Genomic DNA, 22940 nt, shown 5'->3' on the forward strand with positions numbered 1-22940 from the left:
ATCGTCAACATTTCTATTAAGAATTTTTGTATAGTATTAGAGAATCACATTTTAGTGTCATTACACTGGTGCTTTTAAATAATTAAGGTTTTGTGAAATATAATTATCTGGTTATAAATAATATTTCTAACCCCTAGACTCAGAAATAGAGCCTTTAAAGGAAGCATTTTAAGCTGCAAATTAAATATGTTTAGATAATAAACATAGTTTTTCCTTTCTTTCAAAGCAAAATATGTAATAAAATTCCAGATGTATCTTTTGCAAAAATTGATAGGCTGATCTTAAATTTTAAATGGAAATACAAAGTATCTAGAATAGTCCAAATTACTACTTTTTTTAAAATTTTTATTTTATTTTTAAACTTTACAAATAACTACTTTTTATAAAAGAAGAACAAAGTTGGAAGACTAACACTACTCAAATTTAAAACTATAGTTGACCCCTGAACAACATGTGGAATTAAGGGCATCAGTCCCCCTCCTTACCCCATTACAGATGAAAATCCATGTATAACTTTATAGTCGGTTCTCCAGATCCAATGTTTAGCATCTGCTGATTCAGCCAACTGACAATCGTGCATAGTACTGTAACTTACATTTAGTGAAAAAAATCTGTATATAACTGGATAGTTCAAAACTGTCTTGTTTAAGAGTCAACTGTATAACCGTTTTTCCAAGACACTGTAGTACTGGAATAAAGATAGACACACAGATCAAAGGAACAGAATTGATTGTCCAGAAATAAACCTTTTTATTACAGTAAATTGATTTTTCAATAAAGACGTCAAGGTGATTCAGTGAGAAAAGGACAGCGTTTTCAACAAAGGGTACTCGAACAACTGTATATCTATATGCAAAAAAATAAACTTGAATCTGCATCTCTTACCACATACAGAAATTGACTCTAAATGTATCATAGACCTAAGTGTAAAACCAAAAAGTAGAGAACACAGAAAATCTTCATGATCTTACCTCTCTTTCATAGATAACAACCTTAAAATCATAATCTATTAAAGAAAAAATACCTTGTTTGACTTTATACAAATGAAAAAATTTTACTCTTCAAAAGACATGATTAAGAAAATGAAAAGACAATCTACAGACCAAGAGAATATATTTGTAAATTATCTGATAATGTGTATCCAGAATATAAAGAACTCTTACAGCTTCATGATGAAAAGCTAAATAGTCCAACTTAAAAATGGACAAAGATTTAAGTAGAAATTTCATAAAAAATATGTTAATGGATAATAAGCACACGAAAAGACATTCAACATTATTTGTGTTTAGGGAAATGTAAATTAAAGCCATAATAAGATACCACTGTATGCCCATTCCAATACTTGTAGTAAAATAGACAGACAATATCAAATGTTCACAAGGAATGTGGAGGAATTAGAATCATTGTATTGTTTTTTTTTTTTTTTGATAAGTAAAATCTTTCAGCCACTTTGGAAAACAGTTTGACATTTTCTTAAAAGATCAAATAGGCTTATTATTTATCCCAGCAATTCCTACCAATGAGAAATAAAAGTGTATGTTCATCCAAAGATTTGTTCACAAATGTTCATGGGAGGATTATTCATAGTAGCCCTAAAGAGGAAACCATCCAAATGTCTGTCAGCTTCTGAATGAATAAACCAAATGTGATATCTTTATTTAATGCAAGACTGTTGTTGTTTGGCTAGTTGCTAAGTTGTGTCCAATTCTTTTTTGACTCCATGGACTATTTAGCCCACTAGGCTCCCATGTCCATGGGATTTCCCAGGCAAGAATTCTGGAGTGGGTTGCCATTTTCCTCCTCCAGGTAATGGAAGACTATTCAGCAATAAAAAGGAGTGAATTTCTGTCACATACTATGTATGGATGAACCTCAAGCACATCATTAAGTGAGAAAAGCCAGACACAAAAGACCACATAATATAAGATTCCATATATATGAAATTTTTCAGAAATTGTAAACCTATAGAATTGCCTAGGACTAGAGGTGGGAGTGAGGATTGACTGCATATGAGCTGCAGGGAACTTTTTGCAGTGACAGAAATGTTCTAGAACTGGATCCTGTTAATGGTTGCCCAACTATAAATACACTAAAGTACCCATTGAATTATATACTTTAAAATGGTGAATTTTATAGTATTTAAATTATACCTATAAGAAGCTGTTTGAAAAAAGATATGCATTGTATTAGTCAAGATTTAATGAGGGAGGCAAAACTCTATTAGTCTTTGCCCTGCTTCATTCATATTCCAAGGCCAAATTTGCCTGTTACTCTAGGTGTTTCTAGAATGTTTATTGAGTGTCTGATAATAAGCCATACTCTTTTCCCCTGGCTTACAGTGAGGAAAACAAGCCTTTTTTCTAAAAGAAGGATGAGTTTTGCAGTCGTTTGAAATTTATATTCTTGTCCTCCCCTTTCCCCACCCCACTCCAGTACTCTTGCCTGGAAAATCCCATGGACGGAGGAGCCTGGTGGGCTGTAGTCCATGGGGTCACTAGGAGTCTGACACGACTGAGTGACTTCACTTTGACTTTTCACTTTCATGCATTGGAGGAGGAAATGGCAGCCCACTCCAGTGTTCTTGCCTGGAGAATCCCATGGACAGAGGAGCCTGGTGGGCTGCTGTCTATGGGGTTGCACAGAGTCGGACACGACTGAAGCGACTTAGCAGCAGCAGCAGCTAGGTGTTTCTTGACTTCCTACTTTTGCATACCAGTCCCCTATAATGAAAAGGACATCTTTTTTGGGTGTTAGTTCTAAAAGGTCTTGTAGGTCTTCATAGAACCGTTCAACTTCAGCTTCTTCAGCGTTACTGGTTGGGGCATAGACCTGGATTACCGTGATATTGAATGGTTTGCCTTGGAAACAAACAGAGATCATTCTGTCGTTTTTGAGATTGCATCCAAGTACTGCATTTCAGACTCTTTTGTCGACTATGATGGCTACTCCATTTCTTCTAAGGGATTCCTGCCCACAGTAGTAGATGTAATGGTCATCTGAGTTAAATTCACCCATTCCAGTCCATTTTAGTTTGCTGATTCCTAGAGTGTCAACGTTCACTCTTGCCATCTCTTGTTTGACCACTTCCAATTTGTCTTGATTCATGGACCTAATATTCCAGGTTCCTATGCAATATTGCTCTTTACAGCATTGGACCTTGCTTCTATCACCAGTCACATCCACAACTGGGTATTGTTTTTGCTTTGGCTCCATTCCTTCATTCTTTCTGGAGTTATTTCTCCACTGATCTCCAGTAGCATATTGGGCATCTATTGACCTGGGGAGTTCCTCTTTCAGTATCCTATCATTTTGCCTTTTCATATTGTTCATGGGGTTCTCAAGGCAACACAAGAGAAGACTCTATACATGGACATCACCAGATGGTCAACACCGAAATCAGATTCATTATATTCTTTGCAGCCAAAGATGGAGAAGCTCTATACAGTCAACAAAAACAAGACCAGGAGCTGACTGTGGCTCAGATCATGAACTCCTTATTGCCAAATTCAGACTTAAATTGAAGAAAGTGGGGAAAACCACTAGACCATTCAGGTATGACCTAAATCAAATCCCTTATGATTATACAGTGGAAGTGAGAAATAGATTTAAGGGCCTAGATCTGATAGATAGAGTGCCTGATGAACTATGGACTGAGGTTTGTGACATTGTACAGGAGACAGGGATCAAGACCATCCTCATGGAAAAGAAATGCAAAAAAGCAAAATGGCTGTCTGAGGAGGCCTTACAAATAGCTGTGAAAAGAAGAGAAGTGAAAAGCAAAGGAGAAAAGGAAAGATATAAGCATCTGAATGCAGAATTGCAAAGAATAGCAAGGAGAGATAAGAAAGCCTTCCTCAGCAATCAGTGCAAAGAAATAGAGGAAAACAACAGAATGGGAAAGACTAGAGATCTCTTCAAGAAAATTAGAGATACCAAGGGAACATTTCATGCAAAGATGGGCTCAATAAAAGACAGAAATGGTACAGACCTAACAGAAGCAGAAGATATTAAAAGGGGTGGCAAGAATATACAGAAGAACTGTACAAAAAAGATCTTTACAACCCAGATAATCACGATGGTGTGATCACTCACCTAGACCCAGACATCCTGGAATGTGAAGTCAAATGGGCTATAGAAAGCATCACTATGAACAAAGCTAGTGGAGGTGATGGAATTCCAGTTGAGCTATTTCAAATCCTGAAAGATGATGCTGTGAAAGTGCTGCACTCAATATGCCAGCAAATGTGGAAAACTCAGCAGTGGCCACAGGACTGGAAAAGGTCAGTTTTCATTCCAATCCCAAAGAAAGGCAATGCCAAAGAATGCTCAAACTACTGCACAATTGCACTCATCTCACACGCTAGTAAAGTCATGCTCAAAATTCTCCAAGCCAGGCTTCAACAATATGTGAACCATGAACTTCCTCATGTTCAAGCTGGTTTTAGAAAAGGCAGAGGAACCAGAGATCAAATTGCCAACATCCGATGGATCATGGAAAAAGCAAGAGAGTTCCAGAAAAACATCTATTTCTGCTTTATTGACTATGCCAAAGCCTTTGACTGTGTGGATCACAAGAAACTGTGGAAAATTCTTCAAGAGATGGGAATACCACACCACCTGACCTGCCTCTTGAGAAATTTGTATGCAAGTCAGGAAGCAACAGTTAGAACTGGACATGGAGCAACAGACCGGTTCCAAATCAGAAAAGGAGTACGTCAAGGCTGTATATTGTCATCCTGCTTATTTAACTTCTATGCAGAGTACATCATGAGAAACGCTGGATTAGAAGATACACAAGCTGGAATCAAGATTGCTGAGAGAAATATCAATAACCTCAGATATGCAGATGACACCACCCTTATGGCAGAAAGTGAAGAGGAACTCAAAAGCCTCTTGATGAAGGTGAAAGAGGAGAGTGAAAAAGTTGGCTTAAAACTCAACATTCAGAAAACGAAGATCATGGCATCCGGTCCCATCACTTCATGGGAAATAGATGGGGAAACAGTGTCATACTTTATTGTTTTGGGCTCCAAAATCACTGCAGATAGTGACTGCAGCCATGAAATTAAAAGACGCTTACTCCTTGGAAGGAAAGTTATAACCAACCTAGATAGCATATTCAAAAGCAGAGACATTACTTTGCCAACAAAGGTCCGTCTAGTCAAGGCTATGGTTTTTCCAGTGGTCATGTATGGATGTGAGAGTTGGACTGTGAAGAGAGCTGAGCACCGAAGAATTGATGCTTTTGAACTGTGGTGTTGGAGAAGACTTGAGAGTCCCTTGGACTGCAAGGAGATCCAACCAGTCTATTCTGAAGGAGATCAGCCCTGGGATTTCTTTGGAAGGAATGATGCTAAAGCTGAAACTCCAGTACTTTGGCCACCTCATGCGAAGAGTTGACTCATTGGAAAAGACTCTGATGCTGGGAGGGATTGGGGGCAGGAGGAGAAGGGGACGACAGAGGATGAGATGGCTGGATGGTATCACTGACTTGTTGGACGTGAGTCTGAGTGAACTCTCGGAGTTGGTGATGGACAGGGAGGCCTGGCGTGCTGCGATTCATGGGGTCACAAAGAGTCGGACACCACTGAGCGACTGAAATGAACTGAACTGAATGAGGAAGGCAGAACAAGTAGATTATATATATGCCTTATACATATCTAGTATTTGTATGTTTATATATGTGGTTTATTACAGGAAACTAACTGGCTTATGCAACTTTGGGGGCTCGTGAATCAAGTCCAAGATCTGTAGGGATAGGCTGTCAGGAAGGGGAGAGCCAGAGAGGGGAGAGTGATGGTAGACCAAGCTGCTGTTTGGAGTCTAACTCAGGGCATGTCTAAAACTTTTAAAAGTACTTCCACTGATTGAGTGAAGCCGTCATAATCTCCGTAGTGTAACATCAGGGACTTGAATTACATCTGGAAAATCTCTTCATCACAGCAGTAGATTAGTGCTTGAATAACTGGACGAAGGTGTGTGCAGAATATAAAAAGCTACTGTCCTCCTTTCAGTCCTTGTAGTTTACCCTAACCAGATTGACATGTTTAAAAACCATCACAGAGGGGACTTCCTTGATGGTCCGGTGGCTAAGACTCTGTGCTCCCAATGCAAGGGGAGTGGGTTTGAACCCTGGTCAGAGAACTAGATCCCGTATGCTGCAACTAAAAATCCTGCATGCCGCAACTAAGATCCTGAGCAGCCAAATTAAGAATGAATGTAAAACCAATACTGATAAAAAAAAAAGTCTTTCCCAACTAAAAAACAGCATGAAATTAACCAGGTTTTTGTAAAAAAAAAAAAAAAATACATATATCATATGATAGTGCTTGTATGTGGAATCTGAAAGATGACACAAATGAACTTAGCAAAATATAAATAGACTCACAGATACAGAAAACAAACTTATGCTTACCAAAAGGTAAAGTGGGAGGATGAATTAGGAGTTTGATTAAAATATTCACATTTACTATATATAAAATAGAGAACCAACAAGGACCTACTGTATAGCACAGGAAACTGTACTCGTTATCTTTTAATAAACTATAATGGAAAAATATCTAAAAAAAGAATATATACAGATATATAACTGAATCAGTTTGCTGTACACTTGAAACTAACACCACATTGTAAATCAACTATATTATAAAATTTTTAAAAAGACTGTGACAAAAAAAAAAAACCCCAAGTGTTTTGTTTTCTACAAAAAGATGGGCTGCTTTTACAAGGTCTGAGGAATTTCAGTTTGTTCATTCACTGACTCAAATGATGTTTTTTAGAGGAACTATTGTGTGCCAGGATAGGCTGTACTCTCATTTAAAAAAAATTCTTTACATGCTCACTGGCACATAGAAGATGCTCAAATATTTATTGAATGACTATGCCATCAATGCACCACTAGATTTTATTCATCTGCTGATTTTATTTATGCACATGGTATTTGTGTAGGCCATCATCACTTGGATGGAGTATCCATTGTGCAGTCTCAAACAGCAACGTTTCAAGTTTCTTTCTCCAAGCGTATTCAAAGAATGTACACACTTAACTTTTTCTGCCAAGAATTTCCTGAAGGAAATGCGCAGTCGAAACAAATAGCAAGTAGAGAAACAAGATAAATTCTTGATTAGTTATAATATTTACAGGGAAGTCGCTAGGGGACACTTGAAGACTTGATCTGCCCTGACAGTGTTTTACATGAATCTGTTTCTAGCAATTCCACCGTCCTCATTCACCCACCCTCCATTTACTTGAGTAATGAATATTATTGTTATGATAATCCTAATCTGTCGCAGCTCAGCAACTGCCTCTCCGGGCAACATTTACCGTTCTATCCAGCTGCGACCGCGACGGTTTCCATGGCGACAACTTTGTTTTTACGTGGCGACCGCCCAGCTCGGCAGGAACCTGTGGGGTTCCGGATGTTTCCCCATCGTTTTCTTTTTTCCTTTCACCACTGGAGAAGTTCTCTGAACGTTTCCCTCTTATCCGAGCAGCCGGAAAGAAGTGAAAGCAATCAGACAGGTACTTTCTTGTCCTCAACTCTTCCCTTCACCCCTCTCCCAGGGCAGGAAATTTTGAATTGGATACCCGCCCAAATCGTCTCTTTTTCGAGGCACGATTCCCCGAGTTTTGTGGGCATCCGCGGCAAATGCAGTTGCTATTACAGTTCATTGTTCAGTACTTATATGACATTTCAGATTTCTTAGCCATTTAGTATGCCTATGTTTTGCTTGATCATAGTGTTGCTTTCTAGGAAGCTGGAAAAGCTAAGATAAAATACTGATGTTTAAAAATATTAGCGATGTAAAATATCAGCTTTTGGGGGAAAGGGATTATACCTCGACAGCTGGATTATGTTGTGATTTGCATTTTAGGGAAAATTTGAATTCAAAATTTCAGAACTGTAAGGGTATTTAGAGAGCATCTAATCCAGTTCCATAATTTCATCCATGAGGAAGCCCTCACTCACAGGCAAGTGACAGCTTCATTTCTTTACAGCAGTGAATGGTGGGACTCTAACAGGAATCCCTGTCCATTTATCTCAACTACCATTCTTGGGAGGAAGATATAAAGAGACCGAGAACTTTTGATATTGATATGTAAGATACGTTATAAATATATTGAGACTAGCTTTTACAATAATGGCTTTATGGACTTTTTCTCTTCACAGTACAGAGTATTTTAATCTTTAGGGGACCAAGATGTCAGATCCAAACAAAGCTGCCATTGCAGCAGAAAAAGAGGCCCTGAACTTGAAGTTACCTCCCATTGTTCGTCCCCCTGAAGACATAGGTGTTGACACACCAGCACAAAGTAAGTTGCTGAGTTACAGACGATCCAAGGAGCAGCAGAAGACAATTAATCAGTTAGTGTAAGTAGCATATTAGTAAATAATCCTTGTTTGGAATTTAAATGAAATAATCAGTGTTTCCACACATAAAACGTCTTATCTATTTCGGTTGTTCATGAGCAAAATACCATCTTCAAATTCAATTAGGAAAACAATTGAAAAAGTAATAGTAATGAGAATAAATGTTGTACAGTGCTTACAGTGTTTATTCTAAGCATTGTTTTTATTGTTTTACGTATACTTCTCACAACAGCCCTATAAGATGGGTACTGTTGTTACTGCTATTTGTAGATGAGTGAACCGAGGTGCAGAGAAGTAACTTGCCCGAAGTTCTCACAACTTGGATTTGGACCCAGACAGTCTATTCCTAGAGTTCACATACTTTGAACACCACACTATTCCTCCTTATGATATATGATAACCATACTGGTCCCTGAAAGTAAAAGCAAGTAACTGCACCTCTACAAATAGCATAGTCCTTGAGCAAATACTTAGTAAAAAATGTTGAAACTACTTGTACTTAAAATTTTTTTCTATACAGAAGAAAATAGAGTCTAACATCCTGCCCTTTCCCTTCCAATTTAGTGGAAATTAAAACTAATTTACGGACTTCCCTGGTCTTCCAGTGGTTGAGAATTCGCCTGCCAATGCAGGCGACATGGGCTTGATCCCTAGTCTGGGAAGATTTCCCGTGTTGCAGGGCAACTAGGCCTGTGTGCCACAAGTACTAAGCCCGCTCACCAAAACTACTGAAGCCAAAAAACAAATGAACAGAAAAACACAGGTAATGTAGGCACCAGCTACCAAAGGCTGTGATAAGGATGGTTCAGTCAATTCAGCATTTACTGGGATTTCCCTAGGTACCTGACTCTGCTGGGCTCTGGGAATAAATAGAGAAAGACATTGAGCTCACCTGTCAGATTTGAATTTAACACTGAACTATAAACAGGGAATTTCTCTCTGGTGGATTTCTGCTTATCCTTCTGCATTCTCTTTCCCTTTTTGGTCTGCCTCCTTTATATATATTTTCACAACTGACTACGTTTTTCTCTCTGTTATATTGTTATGATCATTTTGTTGCTAGTTAAAATAAGTTAGGGGCTTCCCCAATGGCTCAACAGATAAAGAATCTGCCTGCAGCATAGGAGACACAGAAGACTCGAGTTTGATCCCTGGGTCTGGAAGATCCCCTGGAGAAGGGCATGGCAACTCACTCCAGTATTCTTGCCAGGAAAATCCCATGGACAGAGGAGCCTGGTAGGTTACAGTCCATGGTGCAAGAGTGGGCTACAGTCCATGGTACAAAAGTTGAACACAACTTAGCAACTAAACCATCACTGCCATTAATCATATAACTTCTTTAGAATTACATTTTTATTAGTCAATCTTCTAATCATATTTAAATCCAAATATATAAGGTATATTAATGGTAGTATAGATATTGTTAGATACCTTTACCCCTTTCATTTCTAAGACTCTGATCAATGTTTCAGTAGACTTAGACTAGAGAAAAAAGGAGTTCCTTAGGAGTTACATGTTGTTCTTGTTCCAGAACCTCAAGAATGTCAAATAATCTCAAGAGTGTCATATTGAACTACTTGAAGTTCCATGAATATATTATATTTTTTACATTTAGTGAAAAAGGAATTTCACAGTTGTTTCCTCACATTTTATTCACTGGAGATTATTTTTCTGCCTGAATACTTATACTGTTTATTCAAGGCTTAGGTTTTGAATCACCTTCTCTGGAAATCCTTATCCTAATCCCTTTTGTGTAGCTTTAACCCTTTCTATAATACATATTTCTCTTACATCTGTTTAACAGATATTAAGTATCTACTGTTTCACAGACACTGTGCTTGTTACTAGAAAGACCATAGAGAACACAACATAAAGGACTGTAGTCTTTTCAGAAGCTTATATTCTGGTGGGAGGAGGCAGATAGTAAACACAATAAAAATGAAAAATAAAAAGATTATATTAATCCTTTAGATGGTGATACATACTGTGAAGAAATAAAACAGTGGGATAGAGAAAGTGTTTCTAGGAACATTGCAGGTAAGTCTTGTGGACATTATATTTAGAGATTTAAAGAGTAAGAAGCTTCTCATTTAAATAAACACGGGAACACCACTCCAGCAAAGGGGATAGCAAGCATGAAAGCCCTGAAATGGGAATGCTTTCAGTGTGTTTTAGGAACTGACAAATAGTCAATGCCACTAGAGTATCAGGGACCTGGGGAAGAGTAGAATCAGGTGAGGTCTGTGGATAGAGTTCCAGGAATAAAGTGGGATATAAGGAGTCCTGGGCAGAACTGGGCCCCCTGCTGGGAGCAGGTCCTGGAAACACTTGACTGAGCAAAAATAGAAAATTATTCTGTAGCTTTCCAGATTTCCAGGGATGAGCCACTTCTTCCTTGGCCACTGCCTACCTCTTGATTCAGACCAACCTTTCTCTTCTTTACCACATGTAGTCTCTCACACAGTCCTTTGAAATTATCCAGTTTTATTTATCTGCTTTTGATTGTTAACACAAAAAGGAAAAACAGGGAGTGAAAAGGCTCCTTCTTATATTCTTCTCAGCTCTTTTTTTAATTGATTATTTATAGCAGAAGGAGAAAGCACACTCCAGAAAATTATTGCTATATTAAACAGTGGTATTTATATAGAAAGAGCTCAAGGAAGTTAGACATGTTTATGTTGGGATTGTTACAGTGCAAGGTAGCTAGTGCCAACTGGCATACCAAAGGATAAGGCAAAGTCCTTGAAAGTATTGATTACTGAGAGCAAGGCTGCTTAGGGAGATAGTGACAGATAAAGGGAAGTCTGGCCTGGCTTGACAATTAACAAAGAAAATAGGAAGAAAGATATTCCAAGTATGTTTTCTATTCCATATGAGAAAGCCTTTGGAATTTCATTTAGTCAGGCTTCATTAAGACTCAACAGGGAAATGAAGCTACTCAAGAAATCTAATTCAGTCTTATACTGTTTTAATAAATGAAGAATATCTAGAATGTGGAAGAGAAAATTTTTCATTCTGCACTGGTCAAGCAACATCTGGAATTCTTGGCTTATATTTTAAGAGGGACACTGATAAACCATTATAGCTACTGAGGAGAGTGAGAAGTCTTGAAACTGCCTAATTTGAAGGGAACTGACTTGTTTAATGGGAAAGAGTATAGACTCTGGCATTAGACAGGCCTGAATTCATATTCCATCTCTGCAGCTTATTAGCAATGTAAATTTGGCAAGTCACGTAACTTTACTTATCTTATTCCTCCTATCTGTAAGATGGGAATATAGTGGTTGTCTTGTAGGGTTTCTATGAGAGTTAAATGAGATCCACTCTTATAAAGATCTTAAGTCAGGGCCTATTGTTGCTGTTCAGTCGCTAGGTTGTGTCCAACTTTTTGTGGCCCCATGGACTGCAGCATGCCAGGCTTCCCTGTCCTTCACTGTCTCTGAGTTTGCTCAAATTCATGAGTTGGTGATGCTATTTAACCATCTCATCCTCTGCCACCCTCTTCTCCTTTTGCCTTCAATCTTTCCCAGCATCAGAGTCTTTTCCAGTGAGTTGGCTCTTCACATCAGGTGGCCAAATTATTGGAGCTTCAGCTTCAGCATCAGCCCTTCCAATGAATAATCAGGGTTAATTGCATTTAGGATTGACTGGTTTGAACTCCTTTCTGTCCAAGGAACTCTCAGGAGTCTTCTCCAGCACCAAAATTCTAAAGCATCAATTCTTCAGCACACAGTCTTCTTTATGGTCCAACTGTCACATCCATACATGACTACTGGAAAAACCATAGCTTTGACTATACAGACCTCTGTCGTTAAAGTGATGCCTCTGCTTTTTAATATGCTGTCTAGGTTTGTCATAGCTTTTCTTCCAAGGAGCAAGTGTCTTTTAATTTCATGGCTGCAGTCACTGTCTGCAGTGATTTTGGAGCCCAAGAAAATGAAATCTGCCACTGTTTCTACTTTTTCCCCATCTATTTGCCACGAAGCGATGGGACTGGATGCCATGATATTAGTTTTCTTAATGTGTTGAATTTTAAGCCATCTTTTTCACTCACGTCTTTCACCCTCATCAAGAGGCTCTTTAGTTCCTCTTCACTTTCTGCCATGAGAGTAGTATCATCTGCATATCTGAGGTTGTTGATATTTCTCCCAGAAGTCTTGGTTCCAGCTTGTGATTATCCAGCCTGGCATTTCACATGATATACTCTGTATATAAGTTAAATAATTAGGGTGATGATATACAGCCCTGATGTACTCCTTTCCCAGTTTTGAACTCCTTTCCCAGTCCTTTGTTCCATGTCCGGTTCTAACTGTTGCTTCTTGACCTGTATACAGGTTTCTCAGGAGGCAGGTAAGGTGGTCTAGTATTCCCATCTCTTTAAGAATTTTCTCTTTAAGTTAGTTGTGATCCACACAGTTAATGGCTTTAGCATAGTCAATGAAGCCAATGCCTAGGATGTGATAAAATCATCATAAATGGTAACTTATTGACAGGAATGGTCAACGGAACTGAATAAGTATCACTAAGTTTTGGAGAGGGGTAATATAGAAGAGGAATGTGATTTGTGTGTGTGTGTGTGTGTGTGTATATAGCTCCAGAGTATAGAAGTTAAAAGCATACAGCTCAATATAAGAAATTTGTTTCTAAGAATATGGCAATAAGTTGGGCTACCTCAGAAAATGATGAGTATCATCTCCCCTCAGTCATCCTGGGGTACAGATTGATATTTTTGAGAGTATTCACACAGCAAATAAGGTACTGAACTATGCAGAATCTTTCCCAAATCCACTATTGTGATCATCCGTTCTACAGATATTTATTGACCTTGATGGACACTAAGTGGTATGGATAGAGCAGTGAGCAGAACAGATATTTATCTATGGCGTTTACTAGTTTAGGCTTATGTGGTTCTGGTGGTCGTCCTTTCCTTCAGTTTCCAGATCTCCTTTTGCCTCTGACCATGACTGCTTTGCCTCCTTCAATTGTTCTTCATCATTCCTGTCATGCTTGGCATCCTCCAGTCTTCTTTCTTGGGTCTTTTTTCTTTTCCTTGTATAATTTCTGCTTTGGCCCTCTCTTCTAGTGTATTTAGCCTTTATAAACTGATAAATTTGTCTTCCTAAATATGTTCGGATGCTTTAAAAAAAATCTCAGTAACTCCCCATTGTCTACTAAATTAAAAAGCTTGCTATTTGATACTCTTAGCTAGATATTCCAATCCGCTTCTGCAAACTCCTCATCTCCATCTGTTCCATAACTTCTGGGCAGATTGGACAACTCCTTATTCTCAGTTTTTGCCTTTGATTGATGCCTTGTCTCCCTGTTTCTTAGGGTCTTTTTTGTTCAGATCTATCTGCCCAAGAAAACTGCATCACCTATGACCCTCTTCTTCATTTCAAGCTTATAGCAGATGCTAACTTGTTCACATAGCCCTCATAGATGCCTTCTGGTAGAGTGAACTTGTCCCTCCTCTGAACCATCAGTGTCTCATACCTCCCCCGCCCATACTTTTTATATGGCGTCCTGATCTTATCCTTCCACTCTTTCAGTTTATAAATTCCTTGAAATTTCTCACTGCAATATTTTAATAAAGCCTAGTAGGATATCTTGCATATATAAACATTCAGTAAGTATTTATTTGATGACAGATGAATGGATTATATGATAATATAATTTCATTTAAAGAAGTTATATTTTATGGATAATAAATTGTTACATTCAAAACTATTTATTGAGAACCTATTATGTGCCAGGGATCAAGACCATCTCCAAGAAAAAGAAATGCAAAAAGGCAAAATGGTTGTCTGAGGTGGGCTTACAAATAGCTGTGAAAAGAGAAGCAAAGGGCAAAGGAGATAAGGAAAGATATACCCATTTGAATGCAGAGTTCCAAAGAATAGCAAGGAGAGATAAGAAAGCCTTCCTCAGTGATCAGTGCAAAGAAATAGAGGAAAACAATAGAATGGGAAAGATAGAGCTCTCTTCAAGAAAATTAGAGGTACAAAGGGAACGTTCCATGCAGAGATGGGCACAATGAAGAAATGGTATGGACCTAACAGAAGCAGAAGATATTAAGAAGAGGTGGTAAGAATACACAGAAGAACTATACAAAAAAGATCTTCATGACCCAGATAATCATGATGGTATGATCACTCACTTAGAACCAGACATCCTGGAATGCGAAGTCAAGTGGGCCTTAGAAAGCATCACTCCAAACAAAGCTAGTGGAGGTGATGGAATTCCAGTTGAGCTATTTCAAATCCTAAAAGATGATGCTGTGAAAGTGTTGCACTCAATATGCCAGAAAATTTGGAAAACTCAGCAGTGGCCACCAGACTGGAAAAAGTCAGTTTTCATTCCAATCCCAAAGAAAGACAAAGCCAAAGAATGTTCAAACTACTGCACAATTGCACTTACCTCACATGCTAGCAAAATAATGCTCAAAATTCTCCAAGCGAGGCTTCAGCAATACATGAACCATGAACTTCCAGAAATTCAAGCTGGATTTAGAAAAAGCAGAGGAATCAGAGATCAAATTGCCAACATCCGTTGAATCATTGAAAAAGCAAGAGAGTTCCAGAAAAGCATCTACTTCTGTTTTATTGACTCTACCAAAGCCTTTGACTTTGTGGATCACAACAAACTGGAAAATTCTTCAAGAGATGGGAACACCAGACCTGCCCCTTGAGGAATCTGTATGGAGGTCAGGAAGCAACAGTTAGAACTGGACATGAAACAACAGACTGATTCCAAATAGGGAAATGAGTACGTCAAGGCTGTATATTGTTACCCTGCTTATTTAACGTATGCAGAGTACATCATGAGAAACAGTGGGCTGGATGAAGCACAAGCTGGAATCAAGGTTGCCAGGAGAAATATCAATAATTTCGGATATGCAGATGAGACCACCCTTATGGCAGAAAGCAAAGAAGAACTAAAGAGCCTCTTGATGAAAGTGAAAGAGGAGAGTGAAAAAGTTGGCTTAAAGCTCAACATTCAGAAAACTAAGATCATGGCATCTGGTCCCATCACTTCATGACAAATAGATGGGAAAACAGTGACAGACTATTTTTTTAGGCTCCAAAATCATTGCAGATGGTGACTGCAGCCATGAAATTAAAAGACGCTTGCTCCTTGGAAGAAAAGTTATGACTAACCTAGACAGCATATTAAAAAGCAGAAACATTACTTTGCCAACAAAGGTCTGTCTAGTCAAAGCTATGGTTTTTCCAGTAGTCATGTATGGATGTGAGAGTTGGACTGTGAAGAAAGCTGAGCACTGAAGAATTGATACTTTTGAACTGTGGTATTGGAGAAGACTCTTGAGAGTCCCTTGGACTGCAAGGAGATCCAACCAGTCAAATCTAAAGGAAATCGGTCCTGAATATTCATTGAAAGGACTGATGCTGAAGCTGAAACTCCAGTACTTTGACCACATGATGCGAAGAACTGACTCATTTGAAAAGACCCTGATGCTGGGAAAGATTGAAGGCGGGAGGAGAAGGGGATGACAGAGGATGAGATGGTTGGATGGCATCACCGACTCAATGGACATGAGTTTGAGTAAACTCCAGGAGTTGGTGATGGCACAGGGAGGCCTGGCGTATTGCAGTCCATGGGATCGCAAAGAGTCGGACATGACTGAGTGGCTGAACTGACTGATAATGTGCCAGATACTATTCTGGGTATCGAGGATAAGGCAATGAATAAAATGGTTTACAACACATAATATGTCAAATGGTGCTAAGTAGTACGAAGCAAGGAAAGTAAGGATAAAATGGATGGATAGTGAAGGACGTGCTACTTAGTATAAAGGGTAAGGGAAATCTCTGACAGGGTGACGTTTGAATAGAGATAACACATATAAGGGCCCATATCAGATTAACTTAAAAATTGTGATGTTGTTGAAGTCGCTCAGTCGTGTCTGACTCTTAGCGACCCAATGAACTGCAGCCTACCAGGCTCCTCGGTCCATGGGATTTGCCAGGCAAGAGTACTGGAGTGGGCTGCCATTGCCTTCTCCTAATTGAAAATTATGGGCTATTATTTATAGTCTCCTTTTATATTACACATGAATAATATGAAAATTAAGGACTCATTGATAATGGTAATTGAGATTTATTTGTTATAGAAAATTAAGTAAGATAAAGAACCGTTGAATATCTCGTAAGTATAATTGAAAAAATATTCAAATAATAATGTTTTAATATATCTTAATGTTATATTCAAGAGAGTCATACATTTTTCTAACTGTAAATTTCAGAATTGAAGGAGCCAAAAGGAATTTAGACAGAACACTGGGTAAAAGAACACCTTCATCACCAGAGCCAGATTATCCTCCAACTGTAGGTTTATATTTTCTCTTTAAAAAACTAATGATATACTATTTTAACTATTGTTTTAAGTCAATCTCAATATAAGTAGTATTTTTAAAGAATAATGCATATATTTAAAACTATTTATGCTTTTATTAAAAATAGTAAAATTACTTTAAAACTTTCTTGATTTAATTATATCTTATTTGTTTGCTTTTGACAGATGACCAGTGAAATTAAAAAGAAAGCAGTGAGTTGAATTTTTTATATTTCTTGTTTTGAAAATGTTCAAACTGTTACAAAGTAGTTCCTTCTAAGACCACCTGCTATATTCCATCCTAGAGAAGAAATTTAGAAGCAGATTATTTCCTCTGCCTAAGGGAACAAGCGTGTCATGATGACAATGCAGGTTTTACAAGTTACATTCTTGTTGCCATTCATTATTTGAGGATTAATTGTAAATATTTTCTGTTCTTATCCCAAAGAAAAAAATATTCAAAGTGGTAGTTATAAAGGAAATGCATTTCTGTTTTTATTGTGCTGATATTGATGTAATGATGACTGCTTATTTAGAATCTGTTGTGTGCTAGTCACATGCTAGATGATAGAAATTTTAAAAAAAAAAAAAAAGACACTGAGTGCATGGGTGACAAAGGGGAACCGTGACGTGCTTGTTGCAAAGATGATAGCATGTAAAATTTATTTAGCAGTATAGGATATGGAAAGTTATGGAGCTGGTAACACAAAAGAGAAATATATGAAGTATATTCCCAAATGGGGCTACAGGCTTCCTAAATCCCTTAAATATTCCTCTCAGGATAGAGGACTAAGGGTACCTTCCTACCAACTGCATATCTTTGGAAGAACCTCATTTTAGCTATTTCAAGTTTTTCTGTCTTAAAGTTTTCTTCTCCTCCCTCTGCCTCCCAACTTTTCTAGAGACTTTGGTTGTGGATTTGTCCCTTTACTAGGTGTAAGAACCCTAGTAAAAACAACTCCAAAACATTTATAAATATTTAATGTGAGGCTGGGTGAATGGCAAGTTATTTTTGGGTGTATGTGTTTAACATCCTCATTTTTTCATTTACAGTTTTTGCCTTTAGTGTCTTACAATCCAAAGTAGGTAGCTGGGTATAAAATAATCATTCACGCTTAAAGCCACTGCTCTTGGCAATCTGGCTTCTAGGAACTTCACCACTTCATCACTAATTTCACTAATGACCACTAGTTGCCAAACCGAAAGGATGTTTTTCCAATATTTCTCTCTCTAGACCTCCAGGTAACTTTTAAAAACCTTTTATTTTTACATAATTGAATACTTGTTATCAATGTAACAGAATAGATGACTCAGAAATAGACCCACACAGCTATAAACAGTTGTTTCTGACAGAAGAGCAAAAAATCAGTTCAATGGAAAAAGGATAATCTTTTCAACAAATGGAGTGGAGCAACTGGACACTCATTAAAAAAGAAAACAAGGAAAGAAATAAACAACAAAAACCTTCAAACCTCAGCCTAAACTTTGCACCTTGAACAAAAATTAACTAAAATTTGATCATAGATTTAAATGTAAAACAAAACTATTAAAAAAACTTTTAGAAGAATATCTAGGAATAGGCAAAGAATTCTTAGATATGACATCAAAAGCACAATTCATATTAAGGACCTAAATGTAAGACTGGAAACCATAAAACTCCTAGAAGATAATATAGGCAGAACACTCATTCATATAAATAACAGCAATATTTTTTAGGATCTGTCTCTTAAGGCAAAGAAAGCAAAAGCAAAAATAAACAAATAGGTCCTAGTTAAACTTAAAAATTTTGCACAGCAAAACCATCAACAAAATGAAAATATTCCTACTGAATGGGAGAAAATATTTGCAAATTATGTGACTGATAATGCATATAAACAGCTCATACAACTCGATATCAAAAAAATAAACAGCCTGGCACTTCCCTGCTGGTCCAGTGGTTAAGAATCTGCTTTCCAATGCAGGGAACACGAGTTCAGTCCCTGGGCTGAGAACTAAGAGCCCGCATGCAGTGGGGCAACTAAGCCCGCACGCCACAACTAAGACCTGATGCCACCAAATAAATAATTATTTTTAAAGACCTGATTAAAAAATGGGCAGAAGACCTGAATAGACGTTTTTCCAAAGAAGACATACAGATGGCCAATAGGCACATGAAAACATGCTCAATATTTGTTCACTCATCAGAGAAATATAAATGAAAACCACAGTGAGATATCACGTCATACCTGTCAGAATGGCTATCATTAAAAAGACCACAAACAACCAGTGTTGGTGAGGATGTAGAGAAAAGGGAGCATTTGTACACTGCTGGTGGGAACATAAATTTGTGTGGCCACTATGGGAAACTGTGGCGGTTCTCCAAAAAACTAAAAATAGAACTACCATATGACCCAGCAATTCCATTTCTGGGTATACATCCTAAGAAAACAAAAACACTAAGTCAAAAAGATAAATGCACTCTAATGTTCACAATAGTATTATTTACGATAGCCATGTAAAAGAATGAAAAATTTCCATTTACAACACTAAGTGAAATGAGTCAAGCAGAGAAAGATAAATATAGTGTATTTTCACTTATATGTGTAATCTAAAAAAATAAAACAAACGAAGGAACATAACAAAACAGAAACAGACTCACAGATATAGAGAATGAACTAGTGGTTGCCAATGGGGAGAGGAAAGGGAGGAGGAGCAAGATGGGTAGAGGATTAAGAGGTACAAACTACTGTATATAAAAAAGCTATAAGGATACATTGTACAGCACAGGGAATATTGCTAATATTTTATAAAAACTTTAAATGGAGTGTAATCTATAAAAATTTTTAATCATTATGTTGTACATCTGAAATTAATATATATTGTAAATCAACTACATCTCATTTTTAAATAGCACAATCCATGGAAAAACCACTAAATTATATGTCATCATGGAGAAGAAAATGGCAACCCACTCCAGTATTCTTGCCTGGAGAATTCCATGGACAGAGGAACCTGGCGGGCTACAATCCATGGCGTTGCAAAGTAGAACGCGACTTAGTGACTAAAACAACAACAATATACGTCATCAAAATTAAAAACTATTCTACGTGAAAGACTTTGTTAAGAAGATGAAAAAACATGCTACATACTGCAATAACTTTTTGACAAATCACATATCCAACAAAGGATTTGAATTTAAAATATTTAAGAACTCTCAAAACGCAACAGTATAAAAATAATCCAATTAGAAAATGAGTAAAAGACATGGATAGACATTCTACCAAAGAGGATATATGGATGGCAAATAAGCACACCAAATGCTCAATATCATTAACTATTTGGGAAATGTAAATTAAAATTATGATAAGCTAATCGCTACGTATCTGTTAGAATGGCTAAAAAAGAAATAGTGACAATTCTAGCTGACTTTTAACACTGCTGAATATTCGTTTCTTTTAAATGCCCTTATACTTATTTTTCTGGTTCTCTAAATATTGTTTCCCTGTCATCTTCATGGATTTCTCTTCCTTGTCTGACTGTGGCTTGCTATTCTTTCCTTGAATCTTCCTGGATGATTCTCTTCTTATTTCAAGTACCTTTCATATTTTGATGACTCCCATAGATTTTGATGCACAAATACCTCAAATTCAACATGTCGGAAAAAATGAACTTATCAGTTTCTTCTGTAAAACTTCTATTCCTCTTTATTCTTTATTCTAATGATCATTATTTATCCAGTCACTCATGACTGAAGCACCAGTGTCTTAACTTCTTTTTCCCCCTTTCCCACTGCCCACCTGCCATATAGTTAGTCCCTGAATGCTACGAATATTTTTCCAATTAGTCCTCTTCTTGCCCTAGCCTTAGATTGGGCCTTCATCTTTTGCCTTGACTATAGCAACCATCAGTGGCTTCCCATAACCATAGAATTAAATCTTAATGTGCATGCAAAGCTTTCTGTAATGTGACTCCTACCTATTCTCTTGCCTCTCCTCTTGCCACTTTCTCTATCATATCTTATGCTTCATCAACATGGACTGGCTTATTCATCCTTGAGGAAATATATCATTTCTCACCACACTGCTTTTGCCTGGCACATCCTCTCACCATCCATGCTTCCTTTTACCTGGCTGTATCTACTTCAGCTCAGTTATCATCCCCAGGAAGTCTACCCTATTCCAATGGGTTTGGATAGATGACTTCTTATTTGCTCCTATTATGTTAATACACTGCTTATTTTTGTTATTTTACTTAGCACATTGTTTTAGGTATTCCCTTGATCTTTTTATGTATTTCAGTGATCTATTTTCTAGTTTTGAGGCCAGGAATTACTTCTGTTTGAACATCTTTGTGTCTTTAACAACTATGTTATTGAGTACCAATAGTGGATACTCAATTAATGCTTGTTGAATTAAAAAATGTAAATAATTATGTTCAATTAAATACAACAGGTATTGTGACAGAAGTATGAAGAGACTACAGTGGGCACCTAAAGTAGGAAGTTTTCAAAAGAAACTTTGAAGCACGTGGTGAAACTTAGAAAAATCAGATATCTCTTTGCTGAAGGAAGAATGTATATTCCAGTTGTAAGCATCAAATATATATTTGAAAACTGAGTTTCTGATCTGTTTTCTAATCTGATTAGAAACTAGGAGATCAAGGGATGTCTTTTGGCTATTCTGAGTATTTCAGAAAGAACTGAGTTCTAGAGATAAAGATTTAGAACACATCAACATATACAGTTTTTATTTATGGTCATGAGACTAGGTAAAGTCACCTAGGGAGAGAGGAAAGAGAAAGAGTGAGGAGAAGATCAGGTTCATAACTAGACAGAGTCAGTCTGTTAAGAGATTGGGGACCACCACAAGACTTTTAAGATCAAGCAGCATATTAGTGGAATAGACATAGGAAATAATCCTCTAGAAAAATTTTTGAGCAAGCAACTAATTGAAAAATACTTGAAATTAGATGAAAAAATGTCCAACCAGGCCATTCCTTAAAAACTTATTATTTTGAAATTATTTCAGACTTATAAAAAATTGTAAAAAGAGTACAAAGTATTCTCCTGTATATTCACTTGTTCTCATAATAGTAACATTCTTGCCTGCAACAATGATTACTATGGTGGTTGCCAGATAGTAATTTTCTCACCATTCTTTGTATATTTTTTAGTTGGAATTTTGTATTAAGGAAGAACTTGGTCTTTTTTCTTTCTTCACTCATTCATTTATATATCAGTATCTGGGCTATCGGAGAAGGCAATGGCAACCCACTCCAGTACTCTTGCCTGGAAAATCCCATGGACGGAGGAGCCTGGTAGGCTGCAGTCCATGGGGTCGCTAAGAGTTGGACACGACTGAGCGACTTCACTTTCACTTTTCACTTTCATGCATTGGAGAAGGAAATGGCAACCCACTCCAGTATTCTTGCCTGGAGAATCCCAGGGACGGGGGAGCCTGGTGGGCTGCCGTCTATGGGGTCGCACAGAGTCGAACACGACTGAAGCGACTTAGCAGCAGCAGCAGCATCTGGGCTATGGTTTCCCAGGTGGAGCTAATGGTAAAGAACCTGCCTGCCAATGCAGGGGATGTAAGAGACGTGGGTGCAATACTTGGGTTGGGAAGATCTCCTGGATAAGGGAATGACTACCCACTCCAGTATTCTTGCCTGGAGAATTCCATGGATAGAGGAGCCTTGTGGGCTACAGTCCAAAGGGTCGAAAAGAGTTGGACACAACTGAAGCAACTTAGCATGTGTGCGCTATGGAGTCTTATTTTAGCTATTGAATTTAATGTGTTGTTATTGTGGTCTATTTCGATGTTCAGCTGCCCCATATTTGGCCACTGGGAGCACATCAAGTTGCCTCTTATGTTCTTTTTAGCTTATCCCATCAACACAATAAGATGTTCCAGCCTTAAATGGTACTTTTCCTGTTCTAATCCTGAAATCGTCATTTCTCCAAGGATTCCTGAATCTTTTTTAGTAGAGAATGGCATTTAGAAATTGGGGCATAAGTGTAAACTACGTAACTGAGATGTAGTTGCTTATTGGTTCCTTCAATAGAAAGAGCCAGGAAATTATCTACCTATCTACCCATCCATCCTTCCTTCTGTCATCTATCTTGAAAGCCTTGAGTTTATGCTGATGCCTCCTATTCCAATTCAAAATCACAGAGTTCTAGCCTTCCCTCTTTGCATGTTTGTTACTCCCTTTTCTCACATCCAGAAACATGAATTTT

At 37.6% G+C, this 22940-nt stretch overlaps 1 protein-coding gene across 1 annotated transcript in view; it reads left to right on the forward strand.

The window, feature by feature from the left end:
* Nucleotides 1-22940, forward strand: part of DNAH12 (dynein axonemal heavy chain 12) — a 187723-nt gene that overhangs the window by 5934 nt on the left and 158849 nt on the right. Inside the window, exons 2-5 of the mRNA XM_055557953.1 lie at nt 7293-7521; nt 8171-8371; nt 16635-16716; nt 16910-16936. Of these exons, the coding sequence (XP_055413928.1) occupies nt 8202-8371; nt 16635-16716; nt 16910-16936 (279 nt within the window). The 5' untranslated portion in view covers nt 7293-7521; nt 8171-8201. The remainder of the gene's footprint in view (nt 1-7292; nt 7522-8170; nt 8372-16634; nt 16717-16909; nt 16937-22940) is intronic.

This window comes from Bubalus kerabau, chromosome 20, assembly GCF_029407905.1.
Source record: "Bubalus kerabau isolate K-KA32 ecotype Philippines breed swamp buffalo chromosome 20, PCC_UOA_SB_1v2, whole genome shotgun sequence".
Taxonomy (NCBI): Eukaryota; Metazoa; Chordata; class Mammalia; order Artiodactyla; family Bovidae; genus Bubalus; species Bubalus kerabau.